Raw genomic sequence first — 16,051 nt, 5'->3', positions numbered from 1 at the left:
CTTGTGGCTTGTGGTTTGAATTTCAATTCATCCACAAATTTCAGAAATAATTTCTTGGACAACCTGTCAGGCCTTCTTTGAAATGGGAAAATTTTAAAAGGTTTTTAAAATAACTGAACTAGTAGATTCTACGAAAATCCAGTAAATTCTAAATTTTAGGGTTTTAAAGGAACCCTGATGAAGAAGAAATTCTAAAACCTCCCCAAAACCCCTGTGGCTCTGAACTCTGAAGTCAGCGAGGAAGGGAGAAGGCGGGAGTTCTCCATGGCTCCGAAGCGGAAGCCGCCGGCGAGGGCGGCGGCGAAGTTGGACCCCGACGGCATGTTCCGCGGCGTCTCCGCCTTCGTCGTCCCCCACGCCGTCCAGTCTCGCCGCCTCGAGGTCGCGGCTCCACCGAGCAATCCATCCCAACCCCCACCAACTCTCTCTCCTGTGCTTAGGGTTTCCTGGCTTTCGTCGTCGGTGCAGGTGTGGAAGCAGAGGCTGGCGCAGATGGGGGGACGCGTCCAGGAGAAGCTCGCCGCCAAGGGCGGCGGCGGCGCGGTCACCCACGTCCTGGCCGCCGACGCCAAGGCGCTGCTCCGGGAGCTCGACGCCGCCTGGCTCCACCGCTTTCGCGGGGTAATCGGCTTGGCTCCCTAACTAGAAACCCTAATCTCCTCTCGGCAAGCTTGGTGTGCCTTGCTACCATCTGCATTTTCACAGCCCAAATCTACTGCTAGTAGTAGTACTACATTGAGTTAAAGAGATTTCATAACATGGAAAGATTTCTGCTAACATCAAGTGATTGTGTTTCTTTCTATAAGGACTGGATTTTTGTTGCAGAGAGATCTCGGCTAACATCAAGTGATTGTATTTGCTACTATAAGAACTGATTTTTTTTTTTGATTGCAGAGCGTGGTGTCATTCGAGTGGCTGGAGGAGTGCCTCAAATCTGGGGAGAGGCTACCGGAGCACAAGTTTGCTATCAACTACGAAGAGGAATTTAAGCCGAAGAAGGAAGGTGGCGCTGCAGGTTCAGGTGTGTTGCAGTCTGCAAAGAGGAGCAAAATATCATCAGACGGTCCTGAGAATCGGAAGGAAACTGCTGGGGGTAATCGAGAATCTCGAGATGCAATTGCACATCCAAATGAAGATTCGGATGTTGTAAAGGGGCCTAGCACGTGTACAAGTAGCCAAAGTGCCTCTGGAGATTCTAAGGAAACCATAGCTTCTCAAAATGCATTCAAAGCTGAGGTATAAGCATGGTCTTATAAATTATAGTACAAACTAACTGGGCTCTAAAGTCTGGGTTATGTTGTTTTGCTGCACTTATCCTCTTTGGTTTGCTCAAATTCGTACAAGCTCCATTCTGAACATATGTAAACAAAAAAGAGGAAACACTTTTTAGCTTCTCCTTTTTGTAATTAGCTTACTCTAAGCTCTAAGTTACATCTACACTGACTTCAACATGACTAGACTTGAGATTGTTTTTCTTCTGCTATAAAAATGTATGCAGTTGCCTTTATCTGTTCAAAAATGAAAACACTGCTGTAGCAACTTTAAGACCTTTGGTGGTCAGCTGTATATCTATTTTGCACCCTCAATGGTGATATATTGCTCTGTACCATACAACATATAACTCCTGAACCCTGAGGATTTATATTTCCTAGTGTTGATTCATTGCTTATATAACTAGGAAGCCTCTTCTGGAGAATCCTCAACGTATGCTCCTCCAGACTTGAACAGGAACATAACTGAGATTTTTGGAAAGCTGATCAATATATATAGAGGTAAGGACATTGTACAGAAATCTTCTCATTCTTCTTATTCATTGTATTAACATTTCATATACTTTCTCTACAAATAACATTTCCTTCCCTTTCACTTGAAGCCCTGGGAGATGACCGAAGATCATTTAGCTATTACAAGGCTATTCCAGTGATTGAGAAATTGCCATTCAAAATAGAAAGCGCTGATCAAGTTAAAGACCTCCCTGCTATTGGGAAATCATTGAAAGACCATGTATGTTAATCCTTTTCTACCATTAATTCATATTAATTGGTGATTTACAAGTCAACATATATATTTTTGGCCTTTGTACAAGTTCATGATTCTATTTTTTTATCCACTATGGTCTATGGGTGATGTAGTAACTGTGTCATAACTCTGTTTTCTTAAAAATATGTTGGTCTTCTATTTTGTTTTGCTGTTGAGGGCTGAAAATTTATTCACACCTTCATTGAGCAAACAGGTTCTAAAAGTACCACAGAAGTTCCAAGGAAAATATGAATTCATACATTCATCGTTCTACGTGTAATATCTCAGGTGTTTGATTGTCTAACTACCCTTGTATATGCAGATTAATGAGATAGTAAATACAGGAAAGCTTTCCAAGCTAGAGCACTTTGAGAATGATGAGAAGGTAACTTGGTTTTCAGTGAACAGGAGTAGCTCTTAAGCATTATCCAGCCATACTCCCTGATATTTACTGATTTGCATATCACCTTAAAGGTTCGAACTGTCAGCCTATTTGGTGAAGTTTGGGGTGTTGGTCCTGCAACTGCTCTCAAGTTATATGATAAAGGACATCGTACACTGGATGACCTTCAAAAAGACGATTCACTTACAAGTGCTCAGAGGATTGGCCTGAAGTTCTTTGACGATATCAAACAAAGAATACCCCGACATGAGGTATGTATTCTGTAAGCCCATTGAATTGTTTTCTTTTCCTATTATTACTAGCTATTCGAAGTACAATCTAACATTACACGTATTATACTCTCCTGTTATCTAGGTTAGTGAGATGGAGAAGCTTTTGCAAGAAGTTGGGACTGATATCTTGCCTGGGGTAAGTTCCATATAGTATTTGAAGGAACCATTTGTCTCCATTACATATAACTACACAAGCCATTCAAAAACTAATACTGAAGCATCAGTTCCATGTTCAATTTGTCTCAACATATGCGGTGGTTATTGTTTCCTGTAGCAGCTAGTTGCTTACACCTATTTTTTGTAGTTCCCTATTAGTCTGAACCTGACTACTTATTTTGTTTGGAGAACTAGATGGGTTGGTTCATCACCATTCCTCCAGTCATCCTCTGAAAGTACACATCCATTACAAAAATGAGGAATGGGGTCATCCTATCGAGATCCTAGGCCGATTTGATTCTTGAAAACAAATAGCTCATATATTTAAGATTTTAGTAGAACAATAATTTCCCTTAAGTGATTATTGGGTTGTTATACATGATCTTTTTTATTTGGAGGTGATAATTGTATGTGGGGGATCATACAGACGTGGAAAATCTTCTTGTGGTGACATGGATATTATTATCACTCATCCTGATGGTGAAAGGTATACTTCAAAACTTTCAAAAATTGTTGGTTATTGAGTATGCCACGCGATTTTTATTTAAGTATGATGAGAAATTACCCATCTGCTGTGCGTTCAGTGTATTCTATTGAATTCAACACTGAACCTTGGCACCACACCAAACAGCCATTTAGTTATTTTACAGTCATGGAAAGTTATTTTCTGGCAACTTGTAGGTTTGGTTTATCAATTTGTCATCCATCATAAGCATAATTATTCATTATGACCAAGTTTCTATTATGCGGTCTGCACACAACACATTTTTATATAAGAACATCAATGATTAATCATCTGGACATTGTAAAAGGGACCATACATTTTTCTCCAGTCATGTAGGCTTTTTACCAAAATTTGTTCAGCGCTTGAAGGACATCAATTTTTTGAGGGAGGATCTTATTTTCAGCATACACAGCATTGAGGTAAGTTCTTGGCCACTACTTTCAGAGATTTTGAGAAGAGTGATTATAAACAAATGGGAAAGATCACATTTGGTCCCTCCACTTCTGCTTGGATTTAATTTATACTCTGAACATCAATACCGCATAGAGCACATGTTTCAACCATAAAAACTGTTCAAATAACATCCCGAGTATATTTTTTATGGTGATTTTGGGTGACAAGGTATCCTATTTACTTATGGGTTGATATGCTTTAATAATTTACCAAAGAAAATTTTTGTTCTGGTTTTTTCCCCAAATGAGGTGGTGTGGATACCATGATTGAAAAGGCAGCCACATAATCCAGAAACACTCAAGAACTTCTATGAATGTAATTTACACTGCTTTGATAGTCAATGGATGAAAGCAAAACAATATTAAAATTCTGGATGTAAGCTAGAATGCTAGATCCGAGCAAGAGTTAAAGGACCAAAAGTGGACTTTTTCCTAAACAAATTGAGAAAAAAAAAGATAAGATCATATAAAAGTGGGCTGAATGTTCATATTTCAAAGTGCTATCACACAATATTGGTTTTGTAGCTATTAAGAATATATTTTATGAGAAAGAATGAATGATCAGTTTTTAATCTTGAAGGCTTTTTAAGATCAAAATATATCTTATAAAAATCAATGGAAGTAGTACCTTTTTAACATCTTGAGAAATTGTGTAAGAAGATTTGAACGAACTGGCATTGCTCATCTCAATGCAGGGAACTGATTGTGGAGTTGACACATATTTTGGTCTTTGCACATATCCTGGGCGTGAGCTGCGCCATCGCATCGACCTCAAGGTATAATGTTATTCCAGCAGGAGTAATTTGGTTCATGTCATCTTCATTTGACAGGATTTGTTTCTTATTGATTAAAACTAAACAAATTTCAATGTTCCTTTTGCTGTTTGCATCTCCAGTGTCTTCAATAGTCTTGGTCTTATGTTCGTGACACATCAACAAAACACTGCTTTGTTCTTTGTCCTTTTATTTATGGCATTGGCATGAATGTGATTATAAACTTACAATCCTTCATCTTGGTAAATAAAACAACATTTATAGTGATTTCCCCATCGACTATGCCATGCAATATATGCTGCATAACATTCATGTACCAACTCATGCTGATAAAATGGTGACAATTCGATGTTAGAAGGTATACCCAAGGAACAGACATGCATTTGGGCTGCTTGCTTGGACTGGCAATGATGTTCTGAATCGACGGTATGCATTTGAGCTCTTTAGTCATACACGTTATCATGATCAGGAATGCAAGACCACAGCTTTTTTTTACAAGTTTCGTAATTGAAACATGCAGATTAAGAATACTAGCAGATTCCAAAGGCTACATTCTTGACGACACTGGTTTGTATCTTGCTACACCGGGCAGTGGTGGAAAGCGTGTATGTACATGTGATTTTTCATTCCAAATCCATACAAGTTGTTTGCTTTGCTCCATTCATTGTGAGTTTTTGCAGGGGGGAAGATCAGATGCTATAATTAATTGTGACACCGAGAAGGATGTGTTCGATACACTTGGATTCCCCTGGTTGGAACCTCACGAACGTAATCTCTAGCCTTTGTCGAAACCCTTCTGTAGAAAATGCAGTTTGCTAGAGCTATATACCTTTTGTATTTCCCCTACTTTCTATTGCCAGTAGGCTGGCTGTTTCCAAACCTGTCTGTAGAAATTAGGAAAAATGTAGATGTAGTTTGCTAGATTTTTATAGTTTTGTTTTCTCGTACTGCAGAAAAGCAGAGTTGTTTTTGTCTTTGACACTTGCCGCAATGGTCAAACTCTCTTTTGCTGGCATGTACTAACTGCAGACAACAGTATATATATAACTCTGTTGTAAATCCATTTCTTATGACCTCTCAGACATCACAATGGTTTGCAAAGATCATAAGCAGAGTTTGCACCGCAGTTGTGTCTATTTTTCAGTCAAATCAAGATTATTTCTAAATTCAACAATGCAAGGCCTCACAAACTATCAAGCAACCATGCATGATAACACAACGGCAAAAAAAGAAGTGATGTTAAAGCATATCCCATCGGGGCAACAATGAACACAAAACATACAAGAATTCAGGCATAATGTGGTTCATCTTGAATGTTCTTGTGAAATTTGACAGGTCAAAAGGCATTTCTTAACCTGTTACACTGAGATAATAATCACAATCTTAAAACTCTCCTTTCTCTTGACATTGCCTATCCAAGTTCCGCATGCAGACTAATGATAATGCTGCATCCCGGACACTAGTAGTGGTGTCAAATTTGTAGGCATAAACACTCAAAAGTCAAGAAAACCCTTTAGTCCATAAGTAGTACCCTACATGGATGTGATCATGTGAAGATTATTTACATCTCTCTGTGCCTAAACCTACAACTGGAACTAAGAAGTGGAACTAGGGCAGCAAAAACTGTGATCATCAGAAGCTATTGCTGGGACCACCTCCAAGCATCTCCTCCCTGTCGATGAAGCGCTCAAGAAGCTCCTTGTTCTTGGTAACGATGCACTCATCATCCTTGCCAAACCAATCGTAGCGATTCTTTGCAATGTAATCGTAGATTGCATCCCGCAGTGGGGCGGGGATGATCAGCAGGGAGCTCAAAGCTGAGTAGGGAAGAGGCAGGTACGATGCAACTTTCAAAGCAGCTGCAACCAAAACATGGAAGATTTAGTACCCTGATTACCACAGGAAATAAGGGTGGGCAAATATGACATGATTAAACAGCAAAAAGTACATAAAGAATTGCTGTTTATTTTTTTTCCCTAAATGAGTATCATTAAAAGGATCCTTCAGTTAGTACTTTTGATCTTCCAGTTAGTGCTGCTATATGGACAGTACAACCATAACTATAATCTATGTATTCTGCCAGATTAATTGGTGTCTCAGGGAATGATTGAGCTACATTATGAAAGGAACTGTGGCCTCTAGAAATTTGTACTTTTTTGCAGGAGCACAGCAATGGCTATCATTGCAATAACTTGGTTGAACAAATGCATGATCCAAAAAAAAAAATACTAGAGTGTAAAGCATGTTGCTCTCATGCATTACTGGTAAATAAGGGGGCACACCTATCTATCACAAACCTAGCAAATGTTGAATCCTGCATTTGACACAATTCATAAGCACCAGAAAGAAGTTCAGAGGTGATCCCATTCAGAAAATCAAAGCCATAACCACAGACACTAGATGGTACTGAAAATCACCCAAAGCATTTATCAAGTGGCCTCTAAACTCCAATGCCCTCCATGATGGCATTCTTGCAGAAAATGACAAAGAAATCCACTGCATTTCCCAACGAATTTTGCCTCATGCCATGCAAAATTGCTACAAATTCAAACAAGGTATGCAAATCCAGCGAGTACAGGGTACTAACTATCACCCACTGGTATCCATCCACCAATGGTTGCAAATTTTTCTACCACTCTTAGATCCCCAGCATTGCTAATCTACTAGTCCGTTGATACAGAGCAAGTTTAATAGTATAGCCCACTACTAGCTCTAAATCATCTATAGCCAATATAATAGCCAATTCATACAATAGTTGCTTATTACACTATTAATATCTGGTCCCACCTGTCATACACACATTACGTTTTGGAGTTCGTGCTGTAGCTGGTTACAGATCTATAGCCCGCTGTTCTTCTCTATCTTCATTTATCTCTTTAAAATATATTTATAGCTGGCATATAGCCTGCTATTGTACCTGCTCTAACAAGTAGCCAACATGTTCTTGGAAAGATCACAACATTGCCCCGATTTCCGAATCATCAGAGATGCAATGCTAACCTGTGGATCCCTCGTAGTAGGCCTCAGGCCCCTCGATGAAGAGGACTCGCCGCAGCACGTCCTCCCTGTCCATCCCGACCAGTCTCAGGTACGGCTCCGCGGCCTTGGACTGCACGCAGCAGAACCTGATCTTGGCGTGCTTGTCCGCCTTGATCACCCACTTCACCCCTGCAATGCAAAGCCCCAAACCGCATTTCGATCACAACTAATTGCCCCCAATTCGTCGCCGATTCGAGGTAGAAATGAGTCCCCCCACAATTGGGGGCCTGTACATGTGCTCACCGCGGTGGCAGAGGTGGCAGACGCCGTCGTAGATGAGCACGCGCGGCTGCAGGACGGTGGGCGCAGTGGCCGCGATGGAGACGGTGGCGGCGGCGGAGGCGGAGGACGCGGTGCGCGGCGGGGGCTCCTCGTCGCCGACGACGACGAGGTCGGCGGCCGCGCGGGGCGCGTAGCCGCGGAGGCCCGCGGCAGCGAGGAGGGGGCGGACGCGGCCGGCGAGGGTTCGGGTGAGCATTCTCTCTCTCTCTCCGCCGGCGGCGGCGGCGCGGCGAGGCGGTGGTTCTACGCACAACACGCGGGTGTTGGTTTCCTTTTGCTTGACCGCTCACTCTCTCCAATTTATTTTGGACATTAAAAGGGCCTTCTGGCTTGGAGGGTAAGTAAAAAAAAAGTTTTATTTTGCCATTTGTGCTTGTGTAGTTGCCAAAGATTATGTGTGCTTATTTTTAAAGAATTATGCTCATCTGCAAAAAAAATGGTGCATTTTAATTAAACCCTAATAAAATTGATTTGCTATTACAACAACTATAAAAAAGGGGTTCAATTTACTCCATCACGGTATTTTCTCTCCATATGTAAGTTGTATTTCACACTGAAATTTGATTGGATGATAGATGGGTAACAATTTACAACTTATGTCTTATTATCCTTTTAGAATATTTTTTTATAGGTGTTTACATAGGTTGGAAATACCTAAGATTGATTTTGAACTTTGAGATTTTAAAGTTCAAGTAAACGATCATGAAAATAGTTGCAAATATTATTTGAACTTTGATAGTGGTGTCTCTATGGTTTAAAAAATTTCAGGTATAAAGAGAAAGAAAAAGAAGAAAAAATGCTATTAGTGAGTACAGTGAATCATTTTCAATAGTTTAGAGACAAAATGAACCAAGAAGTACTTAGGGGTAAATTAGAAAAATATTTTACTGGTTAAGTGATCCAAATGAAATACTTCGAGCGAGTAAGATTGATTTTTTCTCCTTTTTGTTTTCCAAAATAGATATCATAACCAATTTAGTGGGATTTTCCTTGGTCTTACCACTCGGCCCTGCACCTTTAGAATTCTAAGAGGCACTTTTTTTTTGTCAAAATTTGAATAATAAAACTTAATTTTAGAGTTAATTTAAAGATTTTTCATCGTATTTTTTAAACATTAACGTTTAAGTCGTTATTAGTTTTAACCGTAAATTATTTTTAATCGATAATATGTTGTTTGGCGCATTATTCGTAATTGGCCAACCGATGAAAGCCTGAGAATGAAAGTATATACTAACATTTATATTAAAATTATTTTTCATTGCTTTCATCACTAAGGCTTCGTTCGTTTTTTATTAACTTTTGCAACTCCATTCACCGTGAGCATGCTTTCTAAACAATTGAATGGTGCTTTTTTTTACAGAATTATTTTATATATAAGTTTTTTTTTAAATAATTCAAATAAAACCATTTTTTAATTTTGTAATAGTTAAAACTTAATTAATCACTACTCCCTCTGTTTCATATTATAAGTCGCTTTTGATTTATTTTCTCATTTCGTAAGTTTAACCAAGTTTATAGAAAAAATATAGCAATATTTTCAACCCAAAAGTTTTATATGATCACAATATATTTACATTCAATGTTACATTTATTGAAAGTAAATTTAAAGTTATAGATATTGTTAATTTTTTTTTGAACCTAAAAAAGTTTAATTATACAAAAGATAAATCAACTTATAATACGAAACGAAAGTAGCTAATAACATGTCTCAGTTTCATGTGCAAGAAAACAGCTCAGTACAACCGAGTATATGTCCCTTTTCAAGTCACATTCAAAATATTGTAAAATATTGGGGATTCTAAAAAGTTAAAAGGCAGTTCAGATTGTAATCAAATTAAACCTTATCAAATTTTGGCATTGGCAACTTAGCACTATTGCAAGTTTTAACATGATTTCTTATGTATTTATTAAAGTTTAGAACTCCCTTCGTCCCATTTTATGTGCAACCATGGTTTTCCGCGCTCAACTTTGACCGTCCGTTTTATTTGAATTTTTTTTCAAAAAAATTTTAAAACATAAATCACGAGTAAAGTACTATTTATATTTTATCATATCATAACAACAAAAATACTAATTATAAAAAAATTCAAATAAGACGGACGATTAAGGTTGTGCGGGGAAACTTATGGTTACATTTAAAATGGGACGAAAGGAGTAAAAACTAAGGGCCTATTTGGTTCTCTACCCTATCTATTTATTGGTAGTGCCAAAATCTAGGCAAATTTTGGCACTACCAATTTTTTGGTAGGAAAAAGTTAATTAGACTACTTTTGGTTTAATACCAATATGGAGCCAAATTTTAGTAGTATGGTGAAGAATATTCTAGAATATGTCCAAATTGAGTATGGGCACTATCAATTGTTTGGCTTCAAACCAAACTAGCATATTTACTATTTAAATTACCAAAATTTTGATAGGGCACAGTTTTGGCTTCAATCCAAAACGGTCCTAAATAGATGCACATCTTTAACGACCTTTCTTAAAAAAATTAGTATAGTTTAAAATAACATTAATCTGAACAAACATCACTAGCCTAATGCTGTATAGAGACCATGATCCATGGAGTAGTTTTTTCTGAAAAAAATGTTTTTTTCATTTTTTTATCACATCTCCTTCCAGATTTTGTTCCTTTCCAAACGGTGAAACGGTAGAACCCAAAACCTCAACTTCAGGAGCTTCCAGCTCCAGCTCACCCCTCCTCTTTCACGATAAGAGGCACCCAGACGAACACCTAAGCTACGCGCGCGATGCTCCCATGGGCGCCGCCGCCGGCGACGGCGGCCACCACCTCCCCGGCCTCGTCGGCTCCGCTCCTCCGCGCCATGCCCCGGCGCGCGCGCTCTCCGCGCCTCCCACCGCCCCCGCACCACCCTTCCCCTCCTCCTCCGCCGCCGCTTCTCTCGGTTGGCCCCGGGGCGGCGCCGCGCGCCGCGCGCCCTTCCCACGGCGACGTGTTCTGGGAGGAGCCGGACGACGGCGGCTCCGGAAGCGACGGCGAGGATGGGGATGGGGCAGAGGCCGAGGCCGAGCGGCAGAAGGCCACCGGGCGGAGGAGCAGCTTCTCCTCGTTCCCTTCCCCCTCGCTGTTCTCCAGGCTCGGCGCCGCGCGGCGGCAAGAGCAGCGAGAAGAAGAGGAGCTTCGAGGAGGTATTGGTTCATCTGCTGCATGCGCTAGACAAATCAAATTTTCTTTTTTCATTTTTCAGTTTCTTGATCAGCTGAATTGAAATGCTTCATGTTCTACACTTAATTCTGTCGAATTTTTCTCTGTCTAGAAATCGAGCTTCTCTTGACGCCTGAAGAAATGGCTATCCTGGATCAGAACGAGACCCCGGATATCACCAAAATATCATCAGTAAGTGTCACTCTGTAAATGTCTGACAGATATTATATTTTGGTGTGTCATAAATTTGTTACATTGCTACAGAATCTTGATTAAGGAAATGTGCACACCGTTGATATTTTAACTGTTCCCAATTCCTGAAATTGGACTGTTTTGTGCAGCCGAAATGGCATCCACTTCATAGTTACGTGTTGGCGCTGCAGATACCTCTCATGGACAGGCTGCTCGATAGTGGTGTCGATATCAATTTACTTGACAAAGTATGTTCTTTCTACATAACATGTTGAGGAAGCATGTTTCATGCTCATGATTTTCTATTTTGGTGCCTGCGAAAAACCCCATCTTGGATTATGCCTGTGAAAAGCTTTTGCGCATTCACGAAAAAGAAAACCGTGTTAATTTTGGGAGTGCTGATGATACAGGATGGTTTCACCCCACTTCACAAGGCGGTCATAGGCAAAAAGGAGGCCGTCATTAGCCATCTCCTGCGAAGAGGGGCAAATCCTCATGTCAGAGATAGGGTAACCTTGCAAGGCTGCAATCTCTTTCTATGAATTATGTGTTCCATAATAACATTAGTATGTGGAATATAGTAAACTTTGTGATGTTAGCGCCTATCACATTGATCTGGTTTCTCTCTCTAGCAACATAAGTACATAACAATTTCCACTCCAGTTTGAGATATTTTTTATGTCATGTTGGCCCTTGAATTAAATCTGTCTGATTTGCAGGATGGAGCCACACCATTACATTATGCAGTTCAAGTTGGTGCCCTGCAAACTGTGAAGTTACTGATCAAGAATAGGGTTGATGTCAATGTTGCTGATAATGTAATGTGCTATGGTGCTTTTTTTTTTCTTATTAGTTCAACCCTTTTCAGTGCCATTGATTTTTCTTTTATTTTGTCTCGTTTCATGCAGGATGGCTGGACACCGTTGCATTTAGCTATACAGAGTAGAAATAGAGATATAGCAAAGATATTGCTTGTCAATGGTGCAGATAAGACGAGAAGAACCAAGGTATGTTATGCCCCTATGGTTTACTGGGTTTTTTTTTCCGGAATTGCATAATCCCAAAAAATTAGACCTATAACAGCTGCCTCTTGTGCACTCAGAGCCTTGATTTTATTTGGCAAATTGGCATACATTTTCATGTCATTTTTAGCCGCTTCACAGAAATTGACTTCTATGGCATTGTCATCTCAAATGCTCGTATTTCCATGGACATCAGCTTTGTATTACAGTCTATAGGCCAATACTGCTTTCTGATCTCAGATTTGGTTACAGGATGGAAGGACTGCCTTAGATATAAGCTTGTGTTTTGGAAGAGATTTCAAGTCTTATGATTTGGCAAAGCTTGTCAAACTTGTTCCGGCAAATAGAAAAATGTGACTCAGCTCTGTCACAAGAATCAGAGAAAAAAAAAAAGATTTAGATGTTAGCAACTGTTGATTTGGGTCATTCCTCCTATTGTTTTTAATGGGATGATTCCTCCGATTTGCTATAGTTGCTTGTTCAATCCATTTTTAGAACCTGTTTATTTTAGAGAAGTTGTCTAATCCTGATTCATGATCAACTTATGTAAAGGGGTTCGAAAAAGCTAATGCCACAATGGAAGAAATAGCCAAATTTAGATGATCTTTTTCTTATTTGCAAACCGAGGTTCCTCAGAGGCGTTATTTTAAACGTTTGATGTGTTACCGTTCGGCTATGTGAATACAAAGCTGGCTAAGCAAACAGGACACCTCCATAAAATGATCTCACTGAGATTGCATAACAGTCGTTTTGTAATTGGATTAATAAAAGAAGTAAGGATCACCACATACATAAGCGAGCGTTAATTATAAATATATTTTTTTCATATCGAAGCCAAGTTTTAAACCTCAGATGATTTCATTTGGCGTTTAGAAAGAGTTGAGATGCACCTGTCTAGGCAATGAAACAGAATGGGATTGCACATAAACCTCAAATTTTCTGAACATGCAATTATCACACGACTAGCTACAGTAAGGGCGCATGTTTCTACAGCTACAGATAAGACACATGTTTCTACAGTAATTCATGGGGTTTGGCAACATGTCACTGCAAACTTCCAAACAGAGCATGTAAGGTAGACAAACATTTCACACATCATTACTATGGTATGAGTAACTAGTACACCTTAAACAGCAAAATTCATGCAACATAAATTTGTAGAGATGACACAAAATCCATACAATAGGTGCAATGGCACTGCAGGCTAGTAAATTCAAGAGTTGCCTACTCTTGCAAGGAGATGCGTCTAAAGATGGCCTGGAAAGTCTGACCTCCATTTCTTGCAACCTTCTGACCTTCTTCAGTGGCGGTAGACAGTAGCTTGACAACTGGGTCTGCTTTTGTCTCTTCCTCTGGGATAGCTTCGAACAGCGGGTGTTTCTCCAGGCATGACCGCATCCATTCTCCGAGCTCCTCCACATCTGTGATTGTATATATGATTCCTCCCACTTCCATCACATAAGCATACTCATCTAGCAGCTGCATGCTGATCACCCTCCGCCGGTGGTTCTTCTCCTTGAAGTGAGGATCAGGGAACAGGAAGAACATTTTCGAAAGCTGAGCCTTCCTGAAATAGTTTGGAATGTATTTCATCGAATTGGTGCGCACGACAGATATGTTGTCGTACTTTCCCGGATTCGATGCTCTTAAAGCCAAAATCCGCTCTTTGACATACTCAGTCACCTGAAAAATATAGACAACGAAGAAAAAAATGAATCAAAAGTAAATATGTACTAGCTTTGAAAAGAAAAAACTTCCAGTTCTTTTGTTAAGTAGAAATACATGTCTATTGCATAATATAGTACCATCACAAACTAAACTATGCAACTTTTGTCTAGTAGAAATCCATATTTACTATAGAATCTAATTGGAAGGCATCCCAAATTCCCAATATTTGGTACACTAAACATTCATGAAGTAAAAGCCATGCGCGATCTAATCATTCTACAAAGGAAAGCTCAAATGGTCTCTATGAGTAATGTAACACTGAATTCTTCAGTGTCACCTTGTGCTGTTATCCATTCACACATGAATGTATCTCTACTGCCCAATCAAAGTTTAGGGGGAAATTCTAACAAACCTTGTCCCTGAGCTCCATGCCGATCATGAGGGTGTCCGGGAAGAGCGTAGAGAGGCCGACGAGCAGCCCGCCGAACCCACACCCAACGTCCGCGAAGCGGATCCGTGGCACCGCCGCGTCGCCCTGGCGGGCCTCGCCCTCGCCGGAGGGGAAGTACCGCGGGTAGTGCTGCGAGAGGTCCACCTCGTCGGGTGATATCGGGATCGGGAAGTGCGAGTCGCTGAGCGGGTTGCTGTGCGCGCGCGCCCGGTAGAACCGCTTCCGCGGGAGCTTCCCCTGCCCGCCACCGCCACCGCCGTTCGCGCCGTCGCCGCTCGCCATCGCGCCGCCGTCCCCGCCTGCAGCTGCTTCTTGGTCTGGGAGAGGCATTACGCCGAACACCCGGTGAGCATGTCACTCGACGCGAGCGGTGTTGTGGGAGAGGGAAGCGGGAGAGGGGTGGGGAGGGAGTACGAACCGGAGAGAGAGAGAGCCCTCGCGAGTCGGGAGAGCGGGGGATTCGCCGGACCGGTCGGCGGCGGCGTCGTGGGCGGAAGCTGGCTTGGCAGCGAGTCTCGAGCCGCGCGGGTTAGGGCTTGGATGTTGGAGAGGGAAATGGAACGAGGCGGGGGAAATGGGTTGGGCCGCGCGAGTTGGTTTAGGCCCTAAGCTGCAGCCCAGCAGCGACGAGATGGGCCAAGTGCTGCGAAGGCCCCGAGCACACCGGGTGTTCGGCGTAAGGAAAAAGTTCAGCTGAGGTCCCTTATGCCTTATCTTGTTATCGTTTTTAAAATTATTATCCCTGAATAGCAGATATAACGCATCCCGAATTTTACAAAACCGGATCACATTGGGTCCCGAGGCAGTATTGCTTCTGGTTTTGTACAAATAGGAAGTACTCCCTGTGTGTTTTTCTTGGTTTTGTCCTTTATCAAACTATGCAAATTTTACCAAATCTATTAAAACTGCGATAATATTACAATATCAAATTATTTTATTTAATTCTACCATTCAATATAATTTTTTAGAATATTTTTGTTTAGTAAACTTGATCAAACTTGATAATGTTTGATTTATGACAAAACCAGAACACCTGATATTTTAAAACGGAGATAGTATATCACTACGTTAGTCATCATAAATACGTCTGTAATGTCGCATGATTTTTTTATTATATCTTGGTTGATGTTAAAAGTGATAATCAGAATGAGTTTTGCAAGAGCACAAAAAAGTGGAATTGGTGAAAAATTGCGGCTGCAAGCGAAGCTATATAGATGTAGCAGCATGCAAGTTGTCTACTTGTCTGCGTATAAATCTACCGCTTCAAATCAAATAATGATGCTCGTCATAGTATTATCATTTCTTCAGAAGAATATCTTCGGCTATTACTCCCTCTGTTTCTAAATATTTGGCACCATTAACTTTTTAGCACATATTTAACCATTCGTCTTATCTATATGTATACATATACGTACATTTAACAATGAATCAAATGATAGGAAAAGAATTAATAATTACTAATTTTTTTAATAAGACGAATAGTCAAATATATTTTAGAAAATCAATAGCGTTAAATATTTAGAAACAATGGAGGGAGTATTATTCACAGGAGCATATCTCTGGCCACATATATTTCTTTACAGGCTTTAGCAGTGAAGATTAATGCATGGCTAACTAGCTAGCTACTCTCTCCATCCTTAAATATAAAGGATTT

The 16,051-nt window shown here is 40.4% G+C and overlaps 4 protein-coding genes across 6 annotated transcripts; 2 read left to right on the top strand and 2 right to left on the bottom strand.

Moving 5' to 3' along the window:
- The first annotated feature begins 188 nt into the window (after nt 1-188).
- Nucleotides 189-5,667, top strand: LOC127777826 (DNA polymerase lambda). 2 transcript variants are annotated; one of them, XM_052304447.1, is made up of 14 exons: nt 189-381; nt 469-621; nt 895-1,236; nt 1,679-1,772; nt 1,874-2,004; nt 2,342-2,404; nt 2,494-2,673; nt 2,777-2,830; nt 3,249-3,337; nt 3,684-3,774; nt 4,503-4,583; nt 4,936-5,006; nt 5,101-5,185; nt 5,261-5,667. In XM_052304447.1, the coding sequence occupies exons 1-14, from the start codon at nt 265-267 to the stop codon at nt 5,357-5,359; spliced, it is 1,650 nt and encodes a 549-aa protein (XP_052160407.1). In that variant the 5' UTR covers nt 189-264; the 3' UTR covers nt 5,360-5,667. The 2 variants fall into 2 exon arrangements, with proteins under 2 accessions (XP_052160407.1, XP_052160408.1); XM_052304448.1 differs by having other exon boundaries at nt 190-381; nt 4,939-5,006; nt 5,261-5,665.
- Nucleotides 5,668-5,840: 173 nt separating this feature from the next.
- LOC127777828 (uncharacterized) lies at nt 5,841-8,195 on the bottom strand. Its single transcript, XM_052304449.1, has 3 exons — nt 7,863-8,195; nt 7,581-7,748; nt 5,841-6,439 (listed from the first exon to the last, which is right to left on the bottom strand). The coding sequence occupies exons 1-3, from the start codon at nt 8,095-8,097 to the stop codon at nt 6,213-6,215; spliced, it is 630 nt and encodes a 209-aa protein (XP_052160409.1). The 5' UTR covers nt 8,098-8,195; the 3' UTR covers nt 5,841-6,212.
- Nucleotides 8,196-10,583: 2,388 nt separating this feature from the next.
- On the top strand, nt 10,584-12,881 carry LOC127775379 (ankyrin repeat domain-containing protein EMB506, chloroplastic). The gene is made up of 7 exons (XM_052301603.1): nt 10,584-11,048; nt 11,177-11,256; nt 11,406-11,504; nt 11,667-11,765; nt 11,976-12,074; nt 12,165-12,263; nt 12,531-12,881. Exons 1-7 carry the CDS (start codon nt 10,649-10,651, stop codon nt 12,633-12,635), a joined length of 981 nt encoding a protein of 326 aa, XP_052157563.1. The 5' UTR covers nt 10,584-10,648; the 3' UTR covers nt 12,636-12,881.
- A 104-nt stretch (nt 12,882-12,985) lies between these two features.
- LOC127775380 (tRNA (guanine-N(7)-)-methyltransferase) lies at nt 12,986-14,942 on the bottom strand. 2 transcript variants are annotated; one of them, XM_052301605.1, is made up of 3 exons: nt 14,816-14,942; nt 14,359-14,714; nt 12,986-13,961 (listed from the first exon to the last, which is right to left on the bottom strand). In XM_052301605.1, the coding sequence occupies exons 2-3, from the start codon at nt 14,677-14,679 to the stop codon at nt 13,503-13,505; spliced, it is 780 nt and encodes a 259-aa protein (XP_052157565.1). In that variant the 5' UTR covers nt 14,680-14,714; nt 14,816-14,942; the 3' UTR covers nt 12,986-13,502. The 2 variants fall into 2 exon arrangements, with proteins under 2 accessions (XP_052157565.1, XP_052157564.1); XM_052301604.1 differs by having other exon boundaries at nt 14,359-14,936.
- Between the last annotated feature and the right edge of the window lie 1,109 nt (nt 14,943-16,051).

Source organism: Oryza glaberrima, chromosome 6, assembly GCF_000147395.1.
Source record: "Oryza glaberrima chromosome 6, OglaRS2, whole genome shotgun sequence".
Classification (NCBI taxonomy): Eukaryota; Viridiplantae; Streptophyta; class Magnoliopsida; order Poales; family Poaceae; genus Oryza; species Oryza glaberrima.
The sequence above is the reverse complement of the archived record's forward strand: the minus strand, read 5'-3'. Positions and strand labels throughout refer to the sequence as shown.

Excerpts from the sequence above, each read along its gene's own strand:
- LOC127775380 (XM_052301604.1), bottom strand. The coding sequence starts at position 14,727 with ATGCCTCTCCCAGACCAAGAAGCAGCTGCAGGCGGGGACGGCGGCGCG. Across the intron at positions 13,962-14,358 it reads GCATGGAGCTCAGGGACAAG|GTGACTGAGTATGTCAAAGA; the intron begins GTTTGTTAGAAT and ends TATATTTTTCAG.
- LOC127775379 (XM_052301603.1), top strand. The coding sequence starts at position 10,649 with ATGCTCCCATGGGCGCCGCCGCCGGCGACGGCGGCCACCACCTCCCCG. Across the intron at positions 11,766-11,975 it reads ATCCTCATGTCAGAGATAGG|GATGGAGCCACACCATTACA; the intron begins GTAACCTTGCAA and ends TCTGATTTGCAG. Across the intron at positions 12,264-12,530 it reads ATAAGACGAGAAGAACCAAG|GATGGAAGGACTGCCTTAGA; the intron begins GTATGTTATGCC and ends ATTTGGTTACAG.
- LOC127777828 (XM_052304449.1), bottom strand. The coding sequence starts at position 8,097 with ATGCTCACCCGAACCCTCGCCGGCCGCGTCCGCCCCCTCCTCGCTGCC. Across the intron at positions 7,749-7,862 it reads CTGCCACCTCTGCCACCGCG|GGGTGAAGTGGGTGATCAAG; the intron begins GTGAGCACATGT and ends TTTGCATTGCAG. Across the intron at positions 6,440-7,580 it reads CTACTACGAGGGATCCACAG|CTGCTTTGAAAGTTGCATCG; the intron begins GTTAGCATTGCA and ends TTTTGGTTGCAG.
- LOC127777826 (XM_052304447.1), top strand. The coding sequence starts at position 265 with ATGGCTCCGAAGCGGAAGCCGCCGGCGAGGGCGGCGGCGAAGTTGGAC. Across the intron at positions 1,237-1,678 it reads AAAATGCATTCAAAGCTGAG|GAAGCCTCTTCTGGAGAATC; the intron begins GTATAAGCATGG and ends TTATATAACTAG. Across the intron at positions 1,773-1,873 it reads GCTGATCAATATATATAGAG|CCCTGGGAGATGACCGAAGA; the intron begins GTAAGGACATTG and ends TTTCACTTGAAG.